The sequence below is a fragment of the Paroedura picta genome, chromosome 12, assembly GCF_049243985.1.
Source record: "Paroedura picta isolate Pp20150507F chromosome 12, Ppicta_v3.0, whole genome shotgun sequence".
In the NCBI taxonomy this organism is placed as follows: Eukaryota; Metazoa; Chordata; class Lepidosauria; order Squamata; family Gekkonidae; genus Paroedura; species Paroedura picta.
This window is the reverse complement of record NC_135380.1, coordinates 20,065,850-20,090,588: the sequence shown is the minus strand read 5'-3', so window position 1 is coordinate 20,090,588 and position 24,739 is coordinate 20,065,850. Positions and strand designations below refer to the sequence as shown.

The 24,739-nt window shown below is 44.2% G+C and overlaps 1 protein-coding gene across 2 annotated transcripts in view; it reads right to left on the bottom strand.

Moving 5' to 3' along the window:
* Positions 1-24,739, bottom strand: part of LOXL2 (lysyl oxidase like 2) — a 74,674-nt gene that overhangs the window by 32,489 nt on the left and 17,446 nt on the right. For both annotated transcript variants that reach the window (XM_077306819.1, XM_077306820.1), the window contains 2 exons: positions 8,023-8,234; positions 3,735-3,957 (listed from right to left, as the gene is read on the bottom strand). In XM_077306819.1, coding sequence (XP_077162934.1) covers positions 3,735-3,957; positions 8,023-8,234 — 435 coding nt within the window. The remainder of the gene's footprint in view (positions 1-3,734; positions 3,958-8,022; positions 8,235-24,739) is intronic.

The window sequence follows — 24,739 nt, the reverse complement described above, 5'->3', positions numbered from 1 at the left end:
ATGTACATGCTTTCTCATAAGGTTATGTGGGGGGGGGGGAGGACTTGCTTCTAAACACATTTTTGAATGGAGTGACTCTTACTATTGGAGTAAATACCCTCTTTTAAGGATTTGTAGAATAACAGGCTGTCCCAAGAACTCCACCCAGAAAGTTCTTCTGTAGCTTGAAACATTAAAAGTCTTGATTGCAGGAGTTTTCCTATGCCCGCTGGAACCAAAGGATGCCAACTCTGCCTCTGGTCATGTATGTGCATGAATGGTGAAAGTACCCTATTGTGGCGTGTTTGTTTACTGAATATAGCAGAGGCCCGATAAGTGGATGGTGGTCCAGATCTGGGTAGAGTGAAGCCTCTGTCTCCCCAGGGCTTCTAGGATGGACGGTGCTCCCCACCCTGACTCCCAGGGCAATAAAAGAAGACCTTCACTAGAGCTAAAATGGAAACATCAACACATCCAAGAGAATGCCTCTCCTGTTATTATATAGTTTGTTCAGTGGGTGTCTGCCTTCCACTCAAAATTTGCATGAGGAGGGGAAGCCAGTTTTTGAAAAGTGGAATGCTTGGAATTTAAGCCATATTTCAGTCATGGAACAAAACTGATGCATGGCTCTGACACAGTTTGGTGTAGTGGTTAGGAGTGTGGACTTCTAATCTGGATTCGATTCTGCACTCCCCCACATGCAGCCAGCTGGGTAACCTTGGGCTTGCCACAGCACTGATAAAGCTGTTATGACCGAACAGTGATATCAGGACTCTCTCAGCCTCACCCACCTCACAGCATTCGCTGTCAGGGGGCTCCTGGGAATTGTAGTCCATGGACATCTGGAGGGCTGCAGTTTGACTACCCCTGCTGTAGAGGTTGTAGCTGGAAGGTTTACTAGTGCTATAAATAAAGCAATGTTCCATGAATGGATGGAGGAATGAACGGGCACAGCATGCCTGGAGAGAGGTTGGCAACTTAAACAGCATCGTGTCTTTAAAATCTGGAGATATGTACTTTGAATGAGGCAGAGGTCATGTGCGGGACAGCCAAAACTCAACACAGAGCACTTCAGGAATCAGTAGCTGCTTGGTCAACTCAAAGTTTACAGGGTACTTTGCTGCTTGCGGCACTGGGGTGGATACTCTGCTTTAATATTTGTTGTAGCACCAATTACACTTCGCAAGTCACTAAGTGGCCCTTGTGGGCATTTCTTAAATTACAAGAGGTATCAGCCCACTATTTGCATTTACCCTTAGTCCTGAGCAAATATGCAAATTCTCATATGCTTCTGAATAAATGCTTTGTAACAACTAGATATGAATGGAATCAAGCCCATGACTGCAGGTCTTGAAACGCTGCCCAGAGGGTTGTCCAGCAGGATTCAGAATGTGCCCTGTGTGCCAGCACATCACTCTGCTCTGGCCAAAAGGGTAAGACAGCTGAGCCAGACAAGGAAGCTGCCTTGTACTAATAAACCAGATATCTCCCTGACTCCGATAAAAGCTTCCAGGTCAGGCTGGCTGACTGGCTGTTCTGAGCAACTAGGAGATCTGCTCCTGTTGCTTATGACCTCCTGTTGCATAGGAGCTGGACATTATAATATGTGCCTAGAAACTGAGCTGTACTTCCTGACTCCAAATCCGCAGTCTACAACAGAGGTAGTCAACCTGTGGTCCCTCCAGATATTCATGAACTCAATTCCCATGAGCCCCTGCCAGCATTTGCTGGCAGGGGCTCATGGGAATTGTAGTCCATGAACATCTGGAGGACCACAAGTTGACTACCCCTGGTCTACAAGACATTTGGACCTTCTGCACTGCTGTGACTTTGCTACATTTAGATGGGTCTGCCAGCTGTTTTGAATTATACCTTGTGGCTGCCGCTTATCTGAGACAAAGGCTGCTTCCACATGCCGACCTTGCTCTGCATCGCTGCCCAAATGGCAGGAGATTTCATTCTGGTTCCACCAAACAATGTCTTTGTGTTTCCACAACAGATTTAATTGGGGGTTCCCCATTATATGCTTATACTTCAACAAACCCGGGTCCACCATAATTTTTCTTTGCAAACAGATTAATTTCTTGAAAGAGCATATCCAAAGCAGGTTTGGGAAAGTATGGAAGGAAAGGCTTGGAAAATATGGCAATAAAGATGTAGATTTCTCTACCTTTCTGCCCTTGTCATGTGTTATTTTGTCTCTTGACCATGATCCCTCTCCCGCCAGTGGGCTCTTTGACAGTGATTTAAAATCAGTAGTAGACACATCACTACAGAGTTCTTATTGATATCAAAAAGCCATCAAATCCAGTCACCAAGGCTTTTTGTGAGGTTTTGAAAAGAGCAATGGGATTTACCAGTGAGTATCTCTTGTGGGGATGTACAAATTCGTAATATTCTTTAGCTAATACTTCCGCTTTAGCAGTTAGAATGTTGAGGGGTATGCTGTGGAATCACAGCCGTTTCCTAGGAGTTGCTGGGATGAAGGCTTTGCAGAACACAGATGGTAACATCTAGCTTTATTATATATGGCCTTTTATGCGTGGGTGTTTTCCCTTGCTTTCCTTGTGCATGCCCACTGGGTTTTGTTTGTCATTCTGCCTGAATTTCCCTCAATTCAGCACTCAGTTCACTTTCTGGTCACTGTTTCCCTGGGTTTGCTCAGAGTGTGTGTTAATTTCCCCTTTGTTTTGATTCCAAATCAAAGTTAATTCAAAAGCGTACAGATTCCCTTGGATCCCCCCCCGCCCTTTTGTCACTCCTTGAAGGATACTCCCTATCCATTTCAAGGTAGTTCCACCCACTCTGTACCTTTCGCCATCCTGCCCCCTTCTTTGTGTACAAGTTCTGTTTCCCCCTCATGATAATGCAGCAAAGAATCCCCTAGTGCTCTACAATATGCAAAACGGGGTTTGCAGCTGCTTGTCAGTTTCATTAAAATTCTTATTAATTTCAACATGGGTTTTCCCATTTGCCTGCATTCCTTTCTGTTCCCTGTCATTCAATTAACTAACTATAAATGGACATGCAAAACCTTAACCATGTCTAGCACTTGCTAGACAATACTGCACAGCTGGGGAAGGGCACTTGTGTAAATTAAAAACAACAACAACTCTGACTTGCCCATTCCTGCACTATAAATGGTTCAAATCAGCCTTATCCAAATCTACAATTTTGATGTCATTTGGAGATTTGGCCACTCCATTAAAGCCTATGCAGCCATCAAAGTCAATTTTGTCTTTTTGTCTATTCCGTGATCTGGGGGAGTGGGGGGTTTAGGTAAAGGCACCAAATTTGCAGTTTAGCTGAAGGAGCCTCTTCTCCGAAGAACCCCTAGTTTCAAAAAAGATTGGATCAGAGAGTCCACTTCTACTGGCACCCAAAGAGGGTGTCCCCAACTGACTTCTACTGTTTCCAATAACTACAATAAAAAACCAAGAAAAAATACAATCAAAACTATCTAGGAAGTTACCATAGACATTCAAACAGCTAGAATAATGCCCTCCTGAGCAGTTTTGTTACCCTAATTTGCAGGATAACAGGAGTGCGGGAGTCTTCTTGATCTTGCCATGTCATCCATTCCACCAAGTAGGGGGCCACAATAGGGAATGCTTGGGTATGGGCGGCTACACATGCAGGAGTGGCACCTTCAAAAGGCTTTGCTCAGCAATTGCAGAATTACATATTCAGCTAAATGTCTACAAGAAAGCACCAAAGATGTTATTTGGTGGAAGCTGGGCAAGGCTCTTTCTTACCTCCTGGCGGAAGGCTTTGCGGAAGCCAGCACGGCTGCCTGAGGCGAAGGCACGGCCAGGGACACAGCTCACCACAGCAGGCATTCCATTCACACACGTAATGTTTCCCCCACCAGCCGTACTGATGCGATTGCCCAGTTTGCAACTGGAGAGATGAGCTTCAGTGCCTTTGCAGTCTATGGAGTAAGGCCAGTATCTGAGCTTCTTTCGACTTGCAGTCATCCTTGAAGGAAGAACAGAAGCATAAGCAGTTGAACTTCCCTTACTAAGAGGATAAAAGGCAGACGTATTTAGAACAGGGGAAGCGATACCGCCCTGTGCCAAATTGGGAGGGCAATATAGAAATTTAATTAATTAATAATAAAATAACTTGTAAGGAATAATTTATTTGACACATTGCTTCCATCCAGATCAGATGACTTCACCACTCAAGATGCTTAAATTTAAGTTCATTTACAATATTAAACTGGGTTACGGTAAATGCACACAACAGAGAACAAATCCTTGCAGAGACTATGTCTCTATTGTCAGTGATAGGACACTAAATTAACCCTGGATAACCAATGAACTAGAGGAGGGGGGAATTATCCTAGCCAGTTTTTTTCTTCTTACTTTATGGCGAGCTACTGGATAAACAAGGGCAAAGTTTTCCTTACACTTTGAATGTTTAGCTCTTTTGGCTAGCCATTGTAAAAACTGAACTAGATCAATGCCAAATTTTCCTTGGGCTATCATCATAAGTTGGTTGTGACGGAGCACTGAATTATATTATTATCATATGGGACTTTCAGTAAAATACTAAACAGAGTTCTATCCCTTAATGGTTAGAATTAAACATGACTTAGTTGGTTTGGGGCTAGCCCCTCTCAGATAAACAATGCCCCTCACAGACTGTGTGAGAAGACTGAAGCCCCTTTTCCTTATGTTGGGGTCACAGTCCAAACTGGGCCCCTCCAACTCTTGGGAAATTAGTTCCTTGCAGTTGCTGTCTGACTTTGGGGAATGAAAGACGGATTAAAAAGTCACGTCTAGTGTGAGTCCAATCCACTGAAATCAAAGAGCTTGGGACGGTGCCACTCTGCTTAGGATTCTACCTTTGGGATCCTACAGTTCTCCAAACATCATAATTGGAATATATGTCAAGCAACTAAATCAACACAGCTGACAGCATGAATGAAATTTCGGTCTTTGTAAAAAATTGTGTATAGTCCAGTTACACGTTAAGGAAAAGAATTCAGTTCAAGATGAAGATCTGAGATAAGGCTTTGCAGACTAAACATATAGTAACTAAGATGTCAGAATGATCAGTTACAGCAGTGGTCCCCAACCCCCAGTCCGGCGACCAGGACCGGTCCGTGGATCAGTCAGTACCAGGCCGCGGCTCCTCCTCGTCCTCCTCCCCAGCTGCTGCCTTGGGGGCTGCCCTGCCACTCTGCTGCCAGCTCACCTTTGGTGTTTTCCAGCGGCTACCATGGCTGGGGCTCCCCCTTGTTGTGGCACTGCACAGCTGCTGCTGGCAGTGCCTCCCAGCGGGCGGTGGGAAGTCAGGGAAAGCAAGTGGAGCAGAGGCAGCGGCGACGTCCCTCGGCAAAAGTTTACCCCCCCCCCCCGGGCCTCAGTAAAATTGTCAAGCGTTGACCGGTCCCCGGTGATAAAACGGTTGGGGACCACTGAGTTACATTATAAGATTTTGGGAATACTTTCAACAAAAAGGATAAATTATACAAAAATAAAAAATAATCTTTCTGTACTGTCAAATCAGGTTGCAGTTCAGGAAACTGTGGCCCATGCTTCTTGGGACTGAGCAGCACAGTCGCTTGGCACGGCAAAATGCCGTGGGTCAGGATAGGACCAGGTGGCCTCAAAGGTCCCTTGGGGATAACTGCTTATGTGGTAGTGAGGAGCTTAGAATGAGTTAGCAAAAAGCCTGAAAGAGTTTGACCAGGAACAAACGGTAGGCTAGGAAACGGATGGCGTTTTTTATTTGTCTTTCCTTTTAACATAAACTGTGCTGTCAAAAGGCAGAAATTAAATGACATTCCAGGGTGAGAGTTTGGCTGGAAGAAGGGCGATGAACTCAGTTGTTTGTTTTAACCAAAGAACCATCTGGGAATCGTTTAACTTCCCGCCATCCATCGTGAAATGCTACCATCTCACGTGGGTGACCTCAGCACATAAAAGCTGTGGTTGAAGCCAGGGATAACATTTCTCAGTTAGACAGGCAAGAGAAGGGATCTGTTAGTTTTGCAAAAGTTTGCAAAAATAAGAGTCAGTTTATTGCAGCAGAAGCCCAGTCTAGAAACTGGGTTCCCAGCTGTGAAATATAATGTGGAGTAGAAGGTTCCACCCATGGGAAAGGCTATTTACAATATTATGCAAAAAGAGAGCACAGAACTGAGAAATGTGCCAACTGGGCTTTAGAGCCATGTGCAGGAAAGACTGGATCCAAATGACCAGTGAGAAATTTGAGTGGAATTTCCCTTTAGGGCAATATTTCAAGCCATAAAATGAATGTATTATGGAACATCATCAGAGGAAATGTGCATGCACACCAAAGCTCATACCTTGAATAAAAGTTTGTTGGTCTTAAAGGTGCTACTGGACTCTAAATGTGTCCTGCTACCTGGGACAAACACGGCTAACCACTTGAACCATTTGGGAAAGAAACGGCTGGTTATCAACAACATTTTGTAGTACAAACTTATCTATGTAATGATGGTGCTATCTAATCGAAGTCAAATGGATTTAGAAAAGTTCGGCTCTGTTTAGGACAGCACTGACCAAGAATCAAAACAGAAAGGTTTAGGTTCCTCTTGTGACCTGGAAACTGCATGGAAACATTTCATTCTGCTGTCCTAAGGCAAACCAGTGCCAAGCTCCCTTCTTGAAGTGGTTCACAAGCTTTCTGGGGTCAGAGAGCACCTCTGTGTCTGCCAAGGAACTGTACAGCACATTGCAGAAGATGCTGGGTCATACTCTAGTTTACATAGTCACACGGCACATTGACCAGGCCAGTTGCTGCTATACTGACTGCCTTAAAGGGGGGGAAACTAACATAATCTCTTCAGAAGCTTATTGAGCATTCTATAGCGAGCGTCAAAGAATTGAGGCTTTTGAACTCTGGTGCTGGAGAAGACTCTTGCGAGTCCCTTGGACTGCAAGGCGAACAAACCTGTCAGTCCTAGAGGAGATCAGGCCTGACTGCTCCTTAGAAGGCCAGATCCTGAAGATGAAACTCAAATACTTTGGCCACCTCAAGAGAAGGAAGGACTCCCTGGAGAAGAGCCTAATCCTGGGAGAGATCGAGGGCAAAAGAAGAAGGAGGCGATAGAGAATGAGGTGGCTGGATGGGGTCACTGAAGCAGTCGGTGCAAGCTTAAATGAACTCCGGGGAATGGTAGAGGACAGGAAGGCCTGGAGGATCATTGTCCATGGGGTCGTATCTAACAACAACAATAGTAAGACCAGTGGTGGCGGTAGACAATTAGGATCTTGTTCTTCCCTACAACACACTAATGAATACACTATAGTGGCTACACTGCATTCATTCCAGGATGGGGTTGGTTTGTTGGAACACTCTTTGTCCATGCCAAAGATTCCCTGGATGTTGGACACCATTTTCCAGTACCTATTCTTCCTGGAACTTACAATAAAGAAGTTGTGAGTTTAAGCCTCACCAATGCACTCTCTTAGGCGAAAAGACTACAGCTTACGACACTAAACAAATTGTTTGCAGGCAAAGGATCACAGGTTCAGTCCTCAAGAAACAGTGGTTGGGAAAGGTCTTTCTCTGCCAGAGAGCAGCTGCCAGTCAGAGCAGACAAACTCTGGGCTAGGTGAGGCAGACCTCTGACTTGATATAAGGCAGCCAAATATGCTCAAAGTTACAGCACATGAGGGAGAAGCTCTACCTCCAGATGCACCAGCTCTCCAAATGCAGGGCACATTTTTATGCAAGGCAGCATTCAAAAATATGATCCCTAGCCTGGAGCCTAAAATAGCGCACTCCCGGGAGGCCCTCACTACATGCTTATCCTGTACGCTTGAATTGGCCTAGAGTTGAAAAATGTGGTTTGAACTAGTGTCCAATACACTTTACAGTGAAGTAAACCTGAGCTAAAGAAATGAAGCATTTTATACACTGGCAGAAACCCCCCATTGAAGCTTGACTTTTTCCAGCCCGAGTCCGGAAACCTACATTTCTGAAAGGAGCTCTCTGTGTTTAAGCAACATGATAAGCCCTCACGGTTCGAGAACACGACCAACCCTTTGAAAGCATCCTTCTTACTTGTAGATATTGACGTTGTATTTCTTCTCACCCGGAAACCCAAACATGCCACAGATGACTCGGGAATTTTTTGCGGTCCAGTTTCTGTCACAGATCTGTTTCCAGACGCCTCCTTCTTTTACTTCCACATACCCTTCTGTGATGGGCAGACGCTTGCGGATGGCACCCAGGACGGCTTGGATTCTGACCTCTTCCACTTGGACATTTATATTCTAGGAAGAGGAATTATGTGTTCAGAATAGCAATTGGTCCGAACGTAACGGTATTGTAAAAGACATCTCAAATAGGTTTTGAATAATTCGCACTAAGGACTAACTGGTTTGCAGTGATTTGTTGTCCTCCATTGACCAGGTGGGTCAGGGGCTTCTCTCCCAGCTTCAGCTCTGGGGCCACCACTGCATAGGAAGCCTAAGCCAGTTGGAAGCATAAGTCATCTTTCAGCCTGACCGTACAGGTTTACTTTGAAAATAACAATCGTTATGTTTTTGAGGCACAACCTTGGTTAAGGAAATGTGGAATAAATTATTGCATCTGTACAAGTGGCTGGCCTAAACTGGGGGATAAACTCACAGTGGACACAGAAATACATGAATTGATAGAGTAAATGATCTTTCTAGATTTCTTTGCTCCCTATGAATTATATTCCCCTCTCAAGTTAATACAGTCTGGATTGCCCTTAACTAAACAGAGGGGGGGATGAGTCACAGTTTGGGACTACACGCGGGCCACCATGGAGCAAACCTCAAAGCAGCACAGGCCCCGTGGCTCAAGAGCAGGGGTAGTCAAACTGCGGCCCTCCAGATGTCCATGGACTACAATTCCCAGGAGCCCCTGCCAGCGAATGCTGGCAGGGGGCTCCTGGGAATTGTAGTCCATGGACATCTGGAGGGCCGCAGTTTGACTACCCCTGCTCAAGAGGATTGAGGAAAAAATGCAGTGGTAGGCAACCGAAGGGGTGGGGGATAAAGGAAAAAGAACAACTGGGTGTTTGTATAAAACTTTCAGAAGGAGCAGTTTCCTTTACAAAAAACAAAATCACATGGTTTCTTTGTGATATCACAACTATGGCATTCTTTCCTGTCCACTCATGAATATAATACTTCTGAAGGAAAGAGGCTAGTACACTAAGGGAATTCTTTTTAATCAGCTGTGATCTATTAAAATTTCATTCTTAGAAGCAGGGTTTGTACTTCGAACAGCCTAACATTAAGGTCTGCTCACATGCAGTCAGAAGGAAGAACTTGACCAGGTGCCGCCTTTTAAAATCCTTTTGGTCATTTTACCTAGCATCCAAATGAGTTTTAACCAACTGCTTGAGCAAAACTATACTCTCACTACATCACTGTGATTCAACCCTTCTATAAACACAGTGCTGGAAACAGAAATTCAAGGACTCCATGCAGCCCAAAGGAATTTTTGTGTGGTCCAGGAATTCTTAATGCCAGTCTGTTTTCAGTCTCAGGGGAAACCATCGGCTAGATCTAAAATCGTGGCTTTTCAACAGGGGCAGCATTTGAGGTTTGACGTATTGATTGCAAAACATGGACTCAAATCCCAATGCAGCCATAAACTTATTCTTAGTTGGTCAAGGCTAAGTTGCTACTATTCAGCCTTATCTTGCTGTTTATAAAAGGAAAAAGGAACAGCCTATTTTTATATACAATTATTGATAGGTTGAATCAGGTTGAATTGGATCAGACTTATTGAAAAACTTTGTAGGACTAAAACATGAGCTGCAAGGAAGAGTAGTATATAAATAGATTAAGTAAAAGGTTCAGAGAAATTACAGTATTCATGATGTTTTATATTTAACTGTCAAGATTTTCCCCCAAAGACTTTTCCATATTTGTCATTAAACTTCAGAGAACAAATCCTACAGAAAAATGCATTATGATGTTTACCTACTGCAGTTCAGCAATTAGATATTTGTGAAAACAAGATATAGAACCTGTCAGTCTTAAGTAATAAGGGGTTGTATCATACCAGGCATTCTGCTGGTAAAAGAGGTGGTGCTTCTGACCATCAAAAAGGTTATGCCAAGGATCATGTGTGGATAAAAACCAGTGAGGAGTGAAATTGGGCAAGGGAAAGAGCTGGTAATTCTAATCCAAGATGAATTCAGTAGCTCCCTGCTACTAATTCCTTCTGGTTTATCATGATCATTTTGGATTCTTAGTATTCTGCATAGTGAAGTTAAAATAGTTCCTCCCTGTCTTATATTTGTTCATTTGGGTCCCATATAGGTGCCACTTTTCTGATATTAGTAAGGAAAGTGGCAGCAAGAAGGTCTCTGTAACTCAGTGGTTCTCAACATCCCTAATGCCGTGACCCTATGTTGTGACGACCCGGAACCATAAAATTATGCAAGTGTTCTTTCACAGAAATTAACCTGAAACTGACCAGTGGCGTGAAGATCCATTGTTCATGATTGTATATACATTGTTTTTTTTCCAGGGTTTCTCATTTCAATTCTGCCTCTTGTCCCACCATGCCGATCTTGCGCTTTTCCACTGCTCCAGAAAGACGAATGCTCTATCTCGATCTACCCCGCAAGGCTGTTGTGTGGATGGCGCCCCCTCTGACCTCCAGGTTGAGAACCACTGCTCTAACTGCATGGATTACATTGGTACCCTGCACTTTGTATTCACGTCAAAATGCCTCCTATTTTGTGATCTTAAGCCCATGTTTGACCCAACAGGGTCTTAACCCCATAGTTTGGTATGAAGTTCAGCTTGAAATATCTCTTCCCTCACATGGCCTTCATTTTGGCACAATCTGTGGCCAGTTTCCTACATTGAACTACATTGGCAGATCTCCAATGTATACCTGTGCCATCTGAAGCCCTTACAGGTTGTGTTTAAGGTTGGCTTAGTAACTAAAATGGATTAAATATCTAGATGGGCTTGATAAAGTATAAAGCACAAAGATCCTACCTTGTAACACCTGCCATTATGCATGTTGTTGTTTTGTTTTAAGGCAGTATTAAGGAGCATGTACCAACCTATAGCAGAATATTTTTAGGTGTAAAAACAATTCTCTGTCAAGCAGCCTTGCATGACAGCTTCTCACAATCTCAAAGGATATTCCAAAAGATTCCCCTACAAAAGGGCTTCAGTGAAGTGGGACACTTGGCCAATAACAGTCTCAACTTCCCCCAGAACATGGAAACGTGGAATCTGAGGCTCTACCTACATAGTAATCATTTTATGGAATCTCTCTAGCTACTGGGAATACATTTGCATTGGAAATACAGCATCCATGCAGTCATTTTCTCTTCTCTGGCCTTCCCTTCCAGCCAAAAGCCCCTTCTCCCCATGTCACTGGAGAACTATTTCTACCCTTAGAAGTAATAGATACCATTAATGTTAAGTTACAACAACATGTCAATTATCATTTTTAAACTGCAGTAAGATATCAATTATATTTGGCAACTTGTATATTGCTATAGCCTAAAACTGTTCATTGGTAGGCCTGGAGCAAAGGAAAATGATGCTGATGTGGCCAAAACATTCAAAAATCTCTCCTTCCCATCAACATAGCCTTCAAAAGATTGAGATGAAAGTCTTTCCTGAAAGATCATACCAACCCAGGTATAGGAAAGACTGTGGCTATGTGGAAGAAAACATGGAAAGTGATCAGTCAGGGGCTGATGTTGTGTGGATGCTCCAGATAAATACATCTGAAACAAAACCTCCACACAGAGGAAAAACTATTCATTATGCCCACAATGAAGTTGCTTCCAAAGATTTTGTGCACAAACTGCATGTGAGAAAACAGAAACGTGGCACATGCTGTCCGTCTGTTTGTAACATCTAAGGGGTGGTTTTATATGATCCATATTTTTTCATGACACATTCTCAGGTTGTCTGGTTGTTTGACATTTCCACTGTGCATCTACTTTTTCCATCATAGTTTTTTTCCCCCAGCATGCGCACGAGACACATGGAAATGCAGTGCGTGCATATGTGTGTGTGTGTGTGCACATGCGTACTTTTGCCCATGATGAGCTTATTGCCACGTGCATGGTTCATCAGCCCACAGAGAGAATTAGTACACAGAGTTGGTTTAACTATCAATCCATTTGTGCTGTTTTCCCACAAGCAGTCGTCTAAAATAAGCTAACGCAAGCCTCTTGCACATTGAGGTCATTGAACTCGAATATTTGTTCCAAGAATTCTGGAATAAACATTGTCATTAAAACATAACCAAATTTTCCAGGTGGAAACCGCTCCCTCCCCTTTAGTTTTTGCAACGCAGCTTCATATTCGGTGATCCTGGAAAAATAAAAGAAGCTGAGACTCAGTAGAATGTGACAGATAAAATTGTGAGTTCTTCACCCTACCACTGGTGGGCAATAGGCATCCCATTCTGCCGAAGCAATATGAGCACTGGTTTCAGCCTTCTGCAGCTAAAACATAAATCTGATACCCTTGTAAGTGGGGGAAAGTCATCCATCTCTTCGGTGAGGCTAAGGAAGCTTTTAAACTAGGTTCCAAGGGATTGGGGTGGGCAGATTGTCCATGAGCCCCTTCCCCACCAGGCCCCTTGCTCATGCTTTCCTTCCCACTTTCTTTTCACCTACCCATGGGCCCACCACCTGCGCATCCTTTCCATTGGTAAGCCACTATGGTCAAACTAGATGGGACATGAGTAGCCTTGATGATTTGTTCATGTGTTCCCCATGTTTCCAGATAAAGTGTGGAAGGCTGGTTGTCTAATTTTAATATCAAGAATGGGGCATAAGTGAGGATTTCCCTAAGCATTACTGCCCTATTCTCTGCTATTTCAGATACTTTTCTCCCAATCCAGCTTATATACAGGTGCAGGCTGCAGCATTTTTATTTCAGAATGGCATCACAGAAGAAGAAAGAAGAAAGAAGAAAGAAGAAAGAAGAAAGAAGAAAGAAGAAAGAAGAAAGAAGAAAGAAGAAAGAAGAAAGAAGAAAGAAGAAAGAAGAAAGAAGAAAGAAGAAAGAAGAAAGAAACTTAGTTCTGCTGCTTCAGACCAACATGGCTACCCACCTGAATCTATCTGGTTTGCCCGTAATTCTCTGTTCTAAAAGATTCTAATATACTAATAATAAAACACTAGCTAGTTTACTGCATAAAGAAATAAATCCATTCCTTGTTTGCTCTGATTTTCATCCTGTACTGGCTAAGGAGAAGAATGACCAATTTATTAAGGAATACATCATCTCTTTTATCCTCAGTGGATTGTTTCAAGCCTGCTGATTGTTTTTCCAGGCTAGAACGAACCAGAAGGTTGAGATCTGCCAGAAAAGCTGACTTAAGGCTCAGCTCTGTTTTTTTCCCTGTTTCTCTCCTTGTCTTTGGACAGATCTGCAGCTTGCTCTCCTTGACCCAATCTGGCTCAGCAGATCACCTGGTGGCATAATGCACAAGAGTGTATTTCCAGACTTCGTTCTGGAAAATAAGGAGACCCTGAAGGGAATATTTAAAACAGATCCAGCCATCGACCCAGTCAAAACGAGACCCTTCAGGCAGCAAAATGTTCTGCATTAGTCTGCAAATTCCCAGTGATTCTACTTACCATTATATTTTTATTGGGGGAGTTGCCATTTATTCTATAAGAAATATGAAGCTATTGTAAAGTCAGATCACGTGGCCTTAATTACACATTACATTTTCCCCAGGTATTCTCTGGGTCTGAGTGATCAAACATGTATTGTGAGTTACAGTTCAGGCAAGAGCAGGCTCTATTTGGACTGGGATCAGAACAGCAGCTCCTCCCCCTGGCTGTTGGAATGGCCCCCAGGGGTATTATGTACCCTACTCAGAAAACGTAAGTGCATAAGTATTCTACTTCATACACGTGGGACATCCCTGGGCCATTCCAGGTCAGGAAATCTCTCTCTCTCTCTCTCTCTCTCTGTGTGTGTGTGAGAGAGAGAGAGAGAACACTGTGACCCTAACCTGAGGGGGGCCTATGCATACCTGGGAATATGTTTCTAATGCAGACCTCCCAATATGTGTCCGATCATGGAATGCAGTCGGGACCCATGGGCAAATATAATGTAGCTAGGCCCCAGATCCATCTTTTCAACTGTGAATGTAAATGGTGCAATTAATTAGGGTTTCCAGATCCAGGTTGGGAAATTCCAGGAGAATTTGAGGTACAAACCTATATTAACTATATTAACTCCTCGGTTTTGTTTATAGCTGATATATTCCCTAGTTTTCTCTCCAATGGGGACCCAAATCAACTTACAACATGGTTCTCTCTGCTTCTAGGTTATCTACTAACAACCTCTCCTGTGAGGTAAGTTATGCTGACAGAAAGAGACTGATCCAGCTCTCACACAGTGACCTTCCATGGTCGAGTGGGATTTCAAAATTGGTTTTCTCAGCTCCTAGTCCAACCAATGTTACCCCAGTCCCACTCTTGTCCTCTTAATGCTACTTTGACCTGCCAGGCCTGGTGGAAAAGAAATGCATCCCCAAGCAAGTCAAAACTCATCTTGTTACCACAAATGTGTATGGCATTTATCAAAACAGATAAAAGATAATCCCTGGAAGTCTGGCAAAAATTAGAACCCCCTCACAGTTCTGCTTTTTCTGCTCAAACTCTTAATTCTCAACCTCCCTCTCTTCCTTTGCTCAGACTTGAACTACCTCAGAAGAATTTGCCTATCTCAGCTCTGGGCCACAAACCGACTCAATTAGAGGCTCCCACCATTAACTGGGCTTGGATGTCAGCCTCTGTACTGCAGCTGGTTTCAGCTCTGCTGTTTGGCCTGGCTCCCAACAAGCGGAGTTTACCCTGCCAAATCTCTGCGAAATCCTACCACATCTTCTGGCCCTGTGCTAAATTGCCTCTTTGGTTTATCTTCACGCTATTTCTAGTCTACTTCCAAATCCTAACCAATTTCCCTTAACCAATCCAATTCTATTGTAAACACAGGAAGTCCTGTGCTGAAGTCACAGCAAAACATTAACTGCACGGTGAAGGATGTCTGAAGTGCTACAAATAAATGTGAGGGGCAAGGAGTTGGTTGTCCTGCCGCCCAGTTGAAGTATATCTTTTAAAACTACCAAGGCTGCCAGTTTTTTGAGAGAGTTTTGATGTGGAATTATCTCATAATCTTAAATCAAGTGTTTTGGACTTCCTGGAATCTATTGACTGTTTCGGCAGATATCAAATATTAAATGTCATAAACAGGCAAAGCTGGTATATCATTGCATGTCATCTGTCAAATGCTGCCAGATAGTGAATAGCCCCACGTGTCAGCTACAGAATGTTGTTAAACATTTAAACTGGCAATCCTGTCATATACTGTCTTTTCATGTCACCCATCAAATGCTTTGAGATACTAAGTACCAATACATGTTAATTATAAAATACAGGCAAAATCAACAATCAAAGTGAAATATTGAAGTAAAATATTGAAACAGAGGATGGTAGATATCAGATATTCAAGAATTCCTGGAAGCTATTTGACACCAACATTCACAGCAGAGAATTTTGGGGAGCAAAGTCTCAGCATAAGGAAATAATTTTTTTAAAGACCAAATCCTAGCTTAGTTCATTGGAAACTTTGGCTCTGCTTTAAATTGCTGCAGCAGCACAATAGCATATTAATCAGTTCTGCCCTCCAAATCCAGACTTCTGCACTATGTCTTTCAGCTATTACCTTCCTGTACATGAGCCATACCTCAGTGGCAAATATCTTGGACATCAGCAGGAATTAACATCTCAGGTTACATTCTCACTCCTAAGGGCTCACATTTTCACTGTGTGGACGCCAACCACGCAGGATGACTGTTTAATGGTGCCTGGCTTAGCCAATGCATCCCTTCTAGCACAACTGCATGGAAGCCAGCAAGCAGACACATAATTATAAATACTGAGACAAAGGAAAGAAATCTGCTCCAACATTGGTTGGTGTCCCTTGTTTCCCCAGGGTCCATTCTGCACACAACAGATAATGCACTTTCAATGTGCTTTGGCAGCCGGATTTTCCTGTGCAGAACAGGAAAATCTGCTTGTAAAGTGCATTGAAAGTGCATTATCTATTGTGTGCAGAATAGGGCCAGGTTATGACAGGAGATTCAGAGCTTAACTTTGGGGGATAGTTTCCCTTCACTAAAGAGAATACTGAACTCCCTCTGTGTGTGTGTGTGTGTGTGTGTGTGTGTTACAGCACTGCAGGTTGCTGGTCTAACTGGGAGATCCTGGAGCAGAGCCAGGAAAACATCTTGTGTGGAATCACAGCCACGGCCTTCCATGATCACCAGCACGCACGCAACCCTTCACCCTCTTTGGATCACCGATGCCACCACCGCTGCAGAAGAAGCAGGTAAGCCAGTGGTTCTCAACCTTCCCCTTTGGGTTGCTGAGGCTGCCCTGAAAGGGTTGATCGACCCCCCTGGGGCTCGCGACCCCCAGGCTGAGAACCGCTGATCTAGATATATGATAAAGATTTAAAACACAGATCTGTGAAAATACACAGGTAAGTAGTCAAATTTTGCTCTGCCTTCACTATGTCCATCTCCCCCATGAAATATTTATTCCACTTATACTTCATGTGCCACTCTCTCACACACAGATATCTATTATTACTCCATAAAACCGGTATACATCATGTAATAATCCTGCTTCCTTCCTTCCCCGCTCTCTTTCCTACAAAGAGTCCCATTTGTTCGGAGGTCTTGCAGACTGACAGCTTTTTTTCTTTAAGTTGTGAGTCATTGGAATGTTAATAAAAATTCCATAACTCCTCAGCTGCTGAACTGACAGCTCAGAAAGCCTCCTTTCAATCAACCTAAACTGGGATTTTCATATCCAGTTCCGACAGCATTTTCATACAATGAAGCCTGTGTCAGTTTCTGAGGGTTGTTTTTTTAAGTTCATCTAGTTTTGCAATTTCATTTTTATGGCAAAGCTAGTCTCTGTGCTGCAATAGGATGTTTATCCAAAACAGGGACTTGGAAAACAATGATTTACAAACGGAGAGGTGGAAAATCATCGATGGGGAAATTCTCCTCAATAGCACAACAGTGTGGAAATGGCATAGAAAGAGCCTATTTGCCCTGTTGGGGAAACATCAACCTGCAGTTGTTACTGCTGAATGATGGTGACCCTGTAGGGTTTTCAAGGCAAGAGACATTCAGAGGCAGTTTGCCATTGCCTGGCTCTGCGTAATAACCCTGAACCTCCTTGGAGGTCTCCCATCAGAATACAATCCAGGATTAACCTTGTTTAGCTCCCAAGATATGACGAGATTGGGCAAACAGTATCTGTAGGTTTCCTCAGGGGAGAAATAGCAGCTCCCTGTGGTCATTTCAGCCTGCGAAAATAGCACAGGGAGAAAGCTCTTAAGCACATCATGGGTCCCAAGCCAAACAGGGCCTCTTGGATCTGATTTTTAATGGAAAAAAGAAAGATTTTTGTTGCACTTTGCATTTTGTTCTAGTTTCTATACCCCATAATGAGATAGGCAGCTTCTACAAGCTCTTTTACCCCACTTCTGCTTCCAAGAGGGGCCTGTGCTAACAACAGCTGCTACTCAATTGAGCACATATTTGAGGTCTGAGATGGTGTTAGAAGAGGTTGTAAGCATCTACTTAAATGTACTTCTTTGTGAAATTCCTTGGATTCTTGACCTTTTCTGAAGAATATTGGCTGTCTAGGCTCATGGGAACATTTAGATATCAGAAGAATGGAAGATGACAAGCAAAAAGTGTGGGAAAGTCTATAACAGGTGAGTGGTCTACGTGAGGGCGGAAACATCCCTCTTGACCGCACAGCACAAAGGATAGCTGTAGTTCAAATCCTTTTGTAAAGGATCTTAGGAAGATGACTCTTGGATTTCCATCAAAAATACAAATAAACTGCAACTCAGGGCCACCCTGTTATTCAGGTTCCCAATTCCACATGGAGCAGTAAAAACAGGGAAATAACACTCCCAACATGGTACTGTTTTCACATGGGAGAAAGCCAGGGAGTGAAGTGAGAGACCTTCCTCCTATTTGGGATATCCCTTATTTGAAGAAGAGTTGGTTCTTATATTAAAGGCAGGGGTAGTCAAACTGCGGTCCTCCAGATGTCCATGGACTACAATTCCCAGGAGCCCCCTGCCAGCTTTGGCTGGCAGGGGGCTCCTGGGAATTGTAGTCCATGGACATCTGGAGGACCGCAGTTTGACTACCCCTGTATTAAGGTGACCAGATTGTTCCACTTTTGGAGGGACATCTAGGGGCATCTGGCAAATTGTACTTAGGTTGAAATTAAAATATATATATATTACAATACTATTTTTGCGTTCTATGCATTCTATGAAAATTTTTGTTGCTCCATATACACCAAATTTTTAATCAAGACCCGCCCCCCCGGTCAATGGTGTCCCATTTTAGGAATGTTAAAATCTGGTCACCTTATCTTATATGCCGCTTTTCTCTATCCAAAGGAGTCTCAAAGAGGCTTACAGTCGCTTTCCCTTTCCTCTCTCCACAACAGACACCCTGTGAGGTCGGTGAGGCTGAGAGAGCCCTGATATTACCAAAGAAGGTTGGTTTTTATATGCCGCTTTTCTCTACCCAAAGGAGTCTCAAAGCGGCTTACAGTCACCTTCCCTTTACACACAACAGACACGCTGTGAGATAAGTGAGGTTGAGAGAGCCCTAATATTCCTGCTCGGTCAGAACAGCTTTATCAGTGCTGTGGCAAGCCCAAGGTCACCCAGCTGGCTGCATGTGGAGGAGGAGTGGAGAATCAAACCCAGCTCATCAGATCTGAGGCTGCCATTCTTAGCTACTACACCAAGCTAGCTCTTTAAAAAGCCATTCCCTATAGCTGCTGTGTGGTGAAGCCTGTCGTTTGGCTCTCACTTAAAGGCATCCACTGACCTGATTCTCTTCAGGGCCACAGGCTACTTTTAAAGGGAGCATAAGTTGCATACCCTGGAGAGGAATGGAACGCTGATGTGCCAAAGGGGCTCAGGAACAGCTGATCTCGTGACAGTGGGTCACTGTAATATCTGCTGGCCTGAGAGTTGGCAGATGGCTTGTAGGGGGAGGCAGAGTTGCTAGGGGGATTCCTTGAGGGTTGCTGACGTTGTGCCAATTTTCTAAATATATGCTATCAACACCTGCTGGACCAGCATCTGTTTTCTTTCTATCTTCATTGTCCACCTCAGTACATCCGGCTTGCTACCACCACTCAGATTGTTGTAAGTTTGCCATCCCTCAAACTGGAGAGAGCCAGCTTGGTGTAGTGGTTAGGAGTGTTCTAATCTGGTGAACCGGGTTTGATTCCCCATTCCTCTACCTCATGTAGCCAGCTGGGTGACCTTGGGCTCACCACACTGTTCTGACCGAGCAGGAATATCAAGGCTCTCTCAGCCTCACCTACCTCACAGGGTGCCTGTTGTGGGGAGAGGAAAGGGAAGGCGACTGTAAGCTGCTTTGAGATTCCTTCGGGTAGAGAAAAGCGACATAAAAGAACCAACTCTTCTTCTTCCCTTTAGTCCCATTCAGATACCTTTTAGCAGAATATGGATTCATAGTCACACAAAACACAATATTTTGAAATTTGGGGTTACCAACAACCTGGGGGAAAAAAATGTTCTGCCTCTTTAACAGAAGGTTAATTGCATGTTATTTAGCAGTGATGTTATTTATCTCCATGCCAGGAAAAGCATCCACTCTGTTAAAATGGCAGGTCATTTTTCCCTCTCCAGGTTGTTGGCAACTCAAGTACAATTGCAAAACAATGCGAGTGGCTGGAACAAACCACAGCCGATGAGTCTTCAGAAGGGAATCCCAGTTATGATGTTAAATGCATCGACACCCACACACTTACATCATTGGGAAAGCAGCCAGGGAACTGCCGGGGCTGATAACAAGCCCTCCGGGAGATATTCCCACTGGAAGTTTCTTCCATGCCTAACCAGCCATGGAAAGAGATTCCCCTCTCCTCACTTCTGCACCCTCTCCAACTACCCAGCCTCACAGACTGACAAGGAAAGGCATTTGCAGGGCCCCAAAACACAACATAGTAACCCTCACAACAGTCATAACAGCATTCTCACACTGATAGGTACAAAGGGTCCCATTTTACCTGCCTCTTCTAAGTCAAAGAACCCACTCAGTGTGTCCTACTCAAACTTCACCCCACCACCTGCAAGACGGCAAAACTGCAAATCCAACCCTGACCATTATTTCATGACATCAGCAATTAAAATTGCAATCCTAAATACAGCTAGCATCCATCTAAGCTCGCATAGGCTTCAAAGGGTGTACCTCTGCTCAGGATTGCAGTGTAAAGTCCATGAGAGTTCTGGCACAACACCATTCAATGGATGGGTGAGCATCATCTCACTGACCACATTATCTCCCCCAGAAAGCAAATTCCCAGGACTGCCTCCCATCTTGTGTCTCAGTGGAAGCAGGTATTTTTGGAGCATCCATACAATGTCACCCCTACACTGTTCCCTTTCCAAGTTCCTTCCCACTTTGCTCCAAGCTTTCCCATTCTTTGGCTCAATCTTTGTGTGTGTGTGTGTGTTGTAGAGATTATAGTCAACACATATTTGCAAGCTATGTGGATGGGGAAGGTGAACATTTCTATACGCACCTTCTAGATCACTATCATTGACCATGCCTCCACCCCTCATGGTCACTATTTCCCCTACACCAGGGGTAGTCAACCTGTGATCCTCCAGATGTTCATGGACAACAATTCCCATGAGCCCCTGCCAGCAATCGCTGGCAGGGGCTCATGGGAATTGTAGTCCATGAATTGTAGTCCATGAACATCTGGAGGACCACAGGTTGACTACCCCTGCCCTACACTATCTGAGGGCTTTCTCAGGCTTAAAAAATGTCAGCAATTGACATTTCCATATAGTGGTAAACTGTAATGATAAGTCCTTTACAGATTTCAAATCATAACAACAAATCAATTACCAAATGGAGCTGATACACTGCTATAGCTTAAGACTGCCCCCTCGTACATATATCACCATATCCTTAACACGCCCGCGACGCCACGGGCGCCGCGGACTAAATAAAGCGCTAAGCGCTCTGTGGGAGGAGTTACGGCGGGATTAGTCCATGATGAGGAAGGGGCCTGATTGGCCCCTTCCTCCGGACAGACCATCGGCCGGGCCAATCGGCAGGCCGATTCCCGCCCTTCCGACAAGGAAGCAACTGCGAGCCGCGCTCCGCGCGGCTCGCAGTTGCTTCCTTGCCGGCGGTCTGACGCGTCTGGAGGCGCGAAGCACCTCTCGCCGCGTCAGGCCGACAGCCAAGGGAGCCCCCGCCAGCCGCGCTCCGCCCGACTGCCGGGGGCTCCCTAACCTAGCGCCCGGTGTATTAGTTGCAGCAGGCTTGATTACTAGTCTCTAATAATACACCCCTATGGCATTTGCATTTCAGACAGGCCCCTCTTTCAGGCACTCTCCCTTAGGACTTTACTCACAGCCACAGTGAGATCACAAGGCATTCCAAGGGGAGCATCGTGGTCATGGTGGGTGGAATGGCAGACACGGGGGTGGGGTGGGAATGGAGTAATGAAAATGCTGGGGAAACAATACTCCAGTGTCACCCTTGGTCTACAACATCTCAGTAACTCCCTCTGGGAAACTATATGCAAGAAGGGATGTGCCAATGTTTGTCTCTTGTGGCCCTTTCCTTGCATACCCAGGGAATTGCTGATCACCACTGTGGGATGGTAAGTGAATTTCCTCCAGGCCAGGCTGGATTCTGGAAACTTTTTTTGGGAGGGGGATACTTGGGCATGAAATTGGGGTCACTGTGGCTGGGCAGGTAGTTGTGAGTTCCTGGATTGTGCAGGAGGGAGGGGGACTCCTAGAACATCTCCAAACACCCCCATTTTTTCAGATGCATCACAGTGACTCTCTTGTGGAGCTAAAGGAATAATGTATCTGGTATTTCATTCAGTATTGGGAATAATATGCAGAAAACTGATATGAGAGAAATTGTACTCACTAGAACACAGTATTAAGTATAAGACAAAGGAAAGCATACACTATGACATTCATTTCTCTAAAGTGCTGGGCAGCCACTCTCTAGAAACTTAAATAAAGGACACCTTCATAGAATATTGATCTGTCACTCAGTGTCTAATAGCCAATAAATGAAACTAATTCCCTACTTAGAGCTAGGCTTCTTGATGGCCAGATGCTGGAGTTAAATTCCATTTCTATCATTTGCCATGCTCAGTTTGGAAGTTTCATGTGGTTCTTTGGTGTGATCCAACATGGCAGGTTCTATGTTCAAAGGGATGGCTACACTGGAGGGCATTAGATATGTTGTGATCTAGCACTATGTCCCATGTACACCAGCACTCTCACAAGTTCTGCCCGCAGATGGAATTCAGAACCGCAAAGACATATTTTTTTGCAAATGTCTTGCTGCTGTGGTTTTGATTATATTTAGTAGCAAGGCCTATATTAAGCAAAGAAAAGGGCAGAGTCAACAACAAATATTTTTAAAGGGATGTTTGGGGGAAACTTTAAAAATCCTTCTGTGTATACTTTTAAAAATTATAATTGGATCCTAGTCCTACAGCCATCATATTGCTGGGTGAGGCAGTCAAGTGGTAAGGAGTATATTGTTTTAAACTATATTTAGACAACATTGAGTAGTAACACAAGCACCATGAAAAAGTTTGTCCTGTAAAAGATAAGGCAGAAACTATATCCTAAATTCAGACCAATAAGCAAACTCCTGCCAGAAGAATTCTGCAGTTGGATCTTGTACAAACTGTGTACAATTTAAGTTGCCACTCACAATTTGGTTCAATATATGCAGTCAAATATCTTGGAATAAAACTCAGTGGTTAATTCAGTCGATGAAATAGCTGGGGGGGGGGGGGAGTTATATGGCCTGTTGGGGAAACTCATCTGAAAATTATCTGCTGTCTTTAAGCATAATTATCTGGTTCTCAAAAGTACTTGTTATTATTCAGTTCCGAACCAGTGAAAAACATGCAGATTTCAAGAATATATAAATTAATTTCAGACATGTGAAAATGCAATGCTGAAATTTAGTTAGCAATAAGAATGAATGGGGGAAAACAACTGGAGTTGGTTTAGAATTATGCTAAGCTATTACTAATAGAGCTATTGCTCAAGATATTTGGCTGCCTTGGGCTCAAACAGGTTCCAACAGGATGTGGCAGAACCATCTCTAAATGTGGATCTGAATCTGACCCACTCTCTTACAAGCCAGGGTAAGAGGGAGGGGCAGGGATGGGGAAATTATGACATGTTGACGGTTTTACCGTAGAGCTGAGGGGATCCTATTCCTAGAGCATCATGTCAGAAAGAAACAGCACAATCATTTAAGCAGACAATCTAATTGGTCACTGGGAAAACCCTCAAATACAAAACAGATTGTATGCCTGATGCAAAGGGGGGGGGCACAGGGCCAGGGAGGAACAGCTTTAAAGCCAGGCACTGCAGACAGGACAGGACAGCAGCAAAAGCAGCTAAACTCCACTCCTGTCCACAAGCATGTTTATGTGCAGCCTCTGAAGGTATAACTGTTGTGGTGGCTGTCGACAGCAGAGCATGGAGCAGCTCCCACTGTTATGACGTTCCCTTCCTTGGTAATGTGCACCCCCAGCAAGTCAAGAAGCCCAGGGAGGCCTTTCCAGATGTTCCCAAGGAAAATCCAGCAGTGTGATCTCCCCACATGAGTCAATGGGTAGTCAGGGGGAAACAAGCTGCCAGATGCTTCTAGAGAAGCCATGGATTGGCCTTGAGCAATCTGAATTTCCTGCCTGCATTGGATTGCACTTGAGATGGCAGTGCTCCCAGCCCAGCAAGAGCCTGCCAGTGGAGGAGAAGCTTAAACAGAGCCCCCCCCCTCCCCGCATCCATCTTCCCACCAGCAAAAGGTGCGAGACGGCTGTTTCTGCAGACAAGCAGGACACCCAAAAAGTTACATTCTTCTTCTAATGATATACCTGCATCCAAGAAGAACACTGTTTTAAGAAACAGAGTGAATCCACAGGTTGCCTTCCCCCCTTCTTAAGCATTAACGAGACACTGTCGGAGGATTTAGATGAAGGCCACTTTCCCCCCTGGGCAGTGGCACTCCCTTCTTCAGAATTAATGCCCTGTCATCAAAGTTCCACACCAGAGCTAAGCAAACATTTCCCCCTCAGCCTTGGAAAAATGGAGAAAATGTTGTTATTTGCACAGACAGAGGCATTAGGCTACTTTGGATGAACCAACAACATAGGAATTTAGCCATGGGGAAGAGGAAAAGAATCTTAAAAAAAAATGCTAACATGGGCCCATTAATTTGCTCACCCTTAGTTTATTTTGGCATTTATCCTCTGCTTTTCTCCCAAAATGGAGACCAGAAGTAGTTTGCAACATCTTTCTTCCCTTATCCATTTTTCCTTCAAAATGACAGCAAAGCTATGAGGTAGGTTAGGCTGAGAGAGAGTGCCAGCCCTAGGTTATCCAGTGAACTTCTGTAGCAGAGTGCGGAATATGGATACAGACTCCCGCATGCAGACAGCTGGGTGACCTTGAGCCAGGCACAGTTCTTTCAGAGCCCTCTCAGTCCCACCTCCCTCACAAGGTGCCTGTTGTAGGGAGAGGAAGAGAAAGGCGAATGTGAGTCGCTTTGAGACTCTTTAAGGAAAAGGGGGTTATAAAAACCTCCTTCTTCAGCCAGAGAGGTTTCATAGCAGGATATGGAATGTAGATTCTTCCAC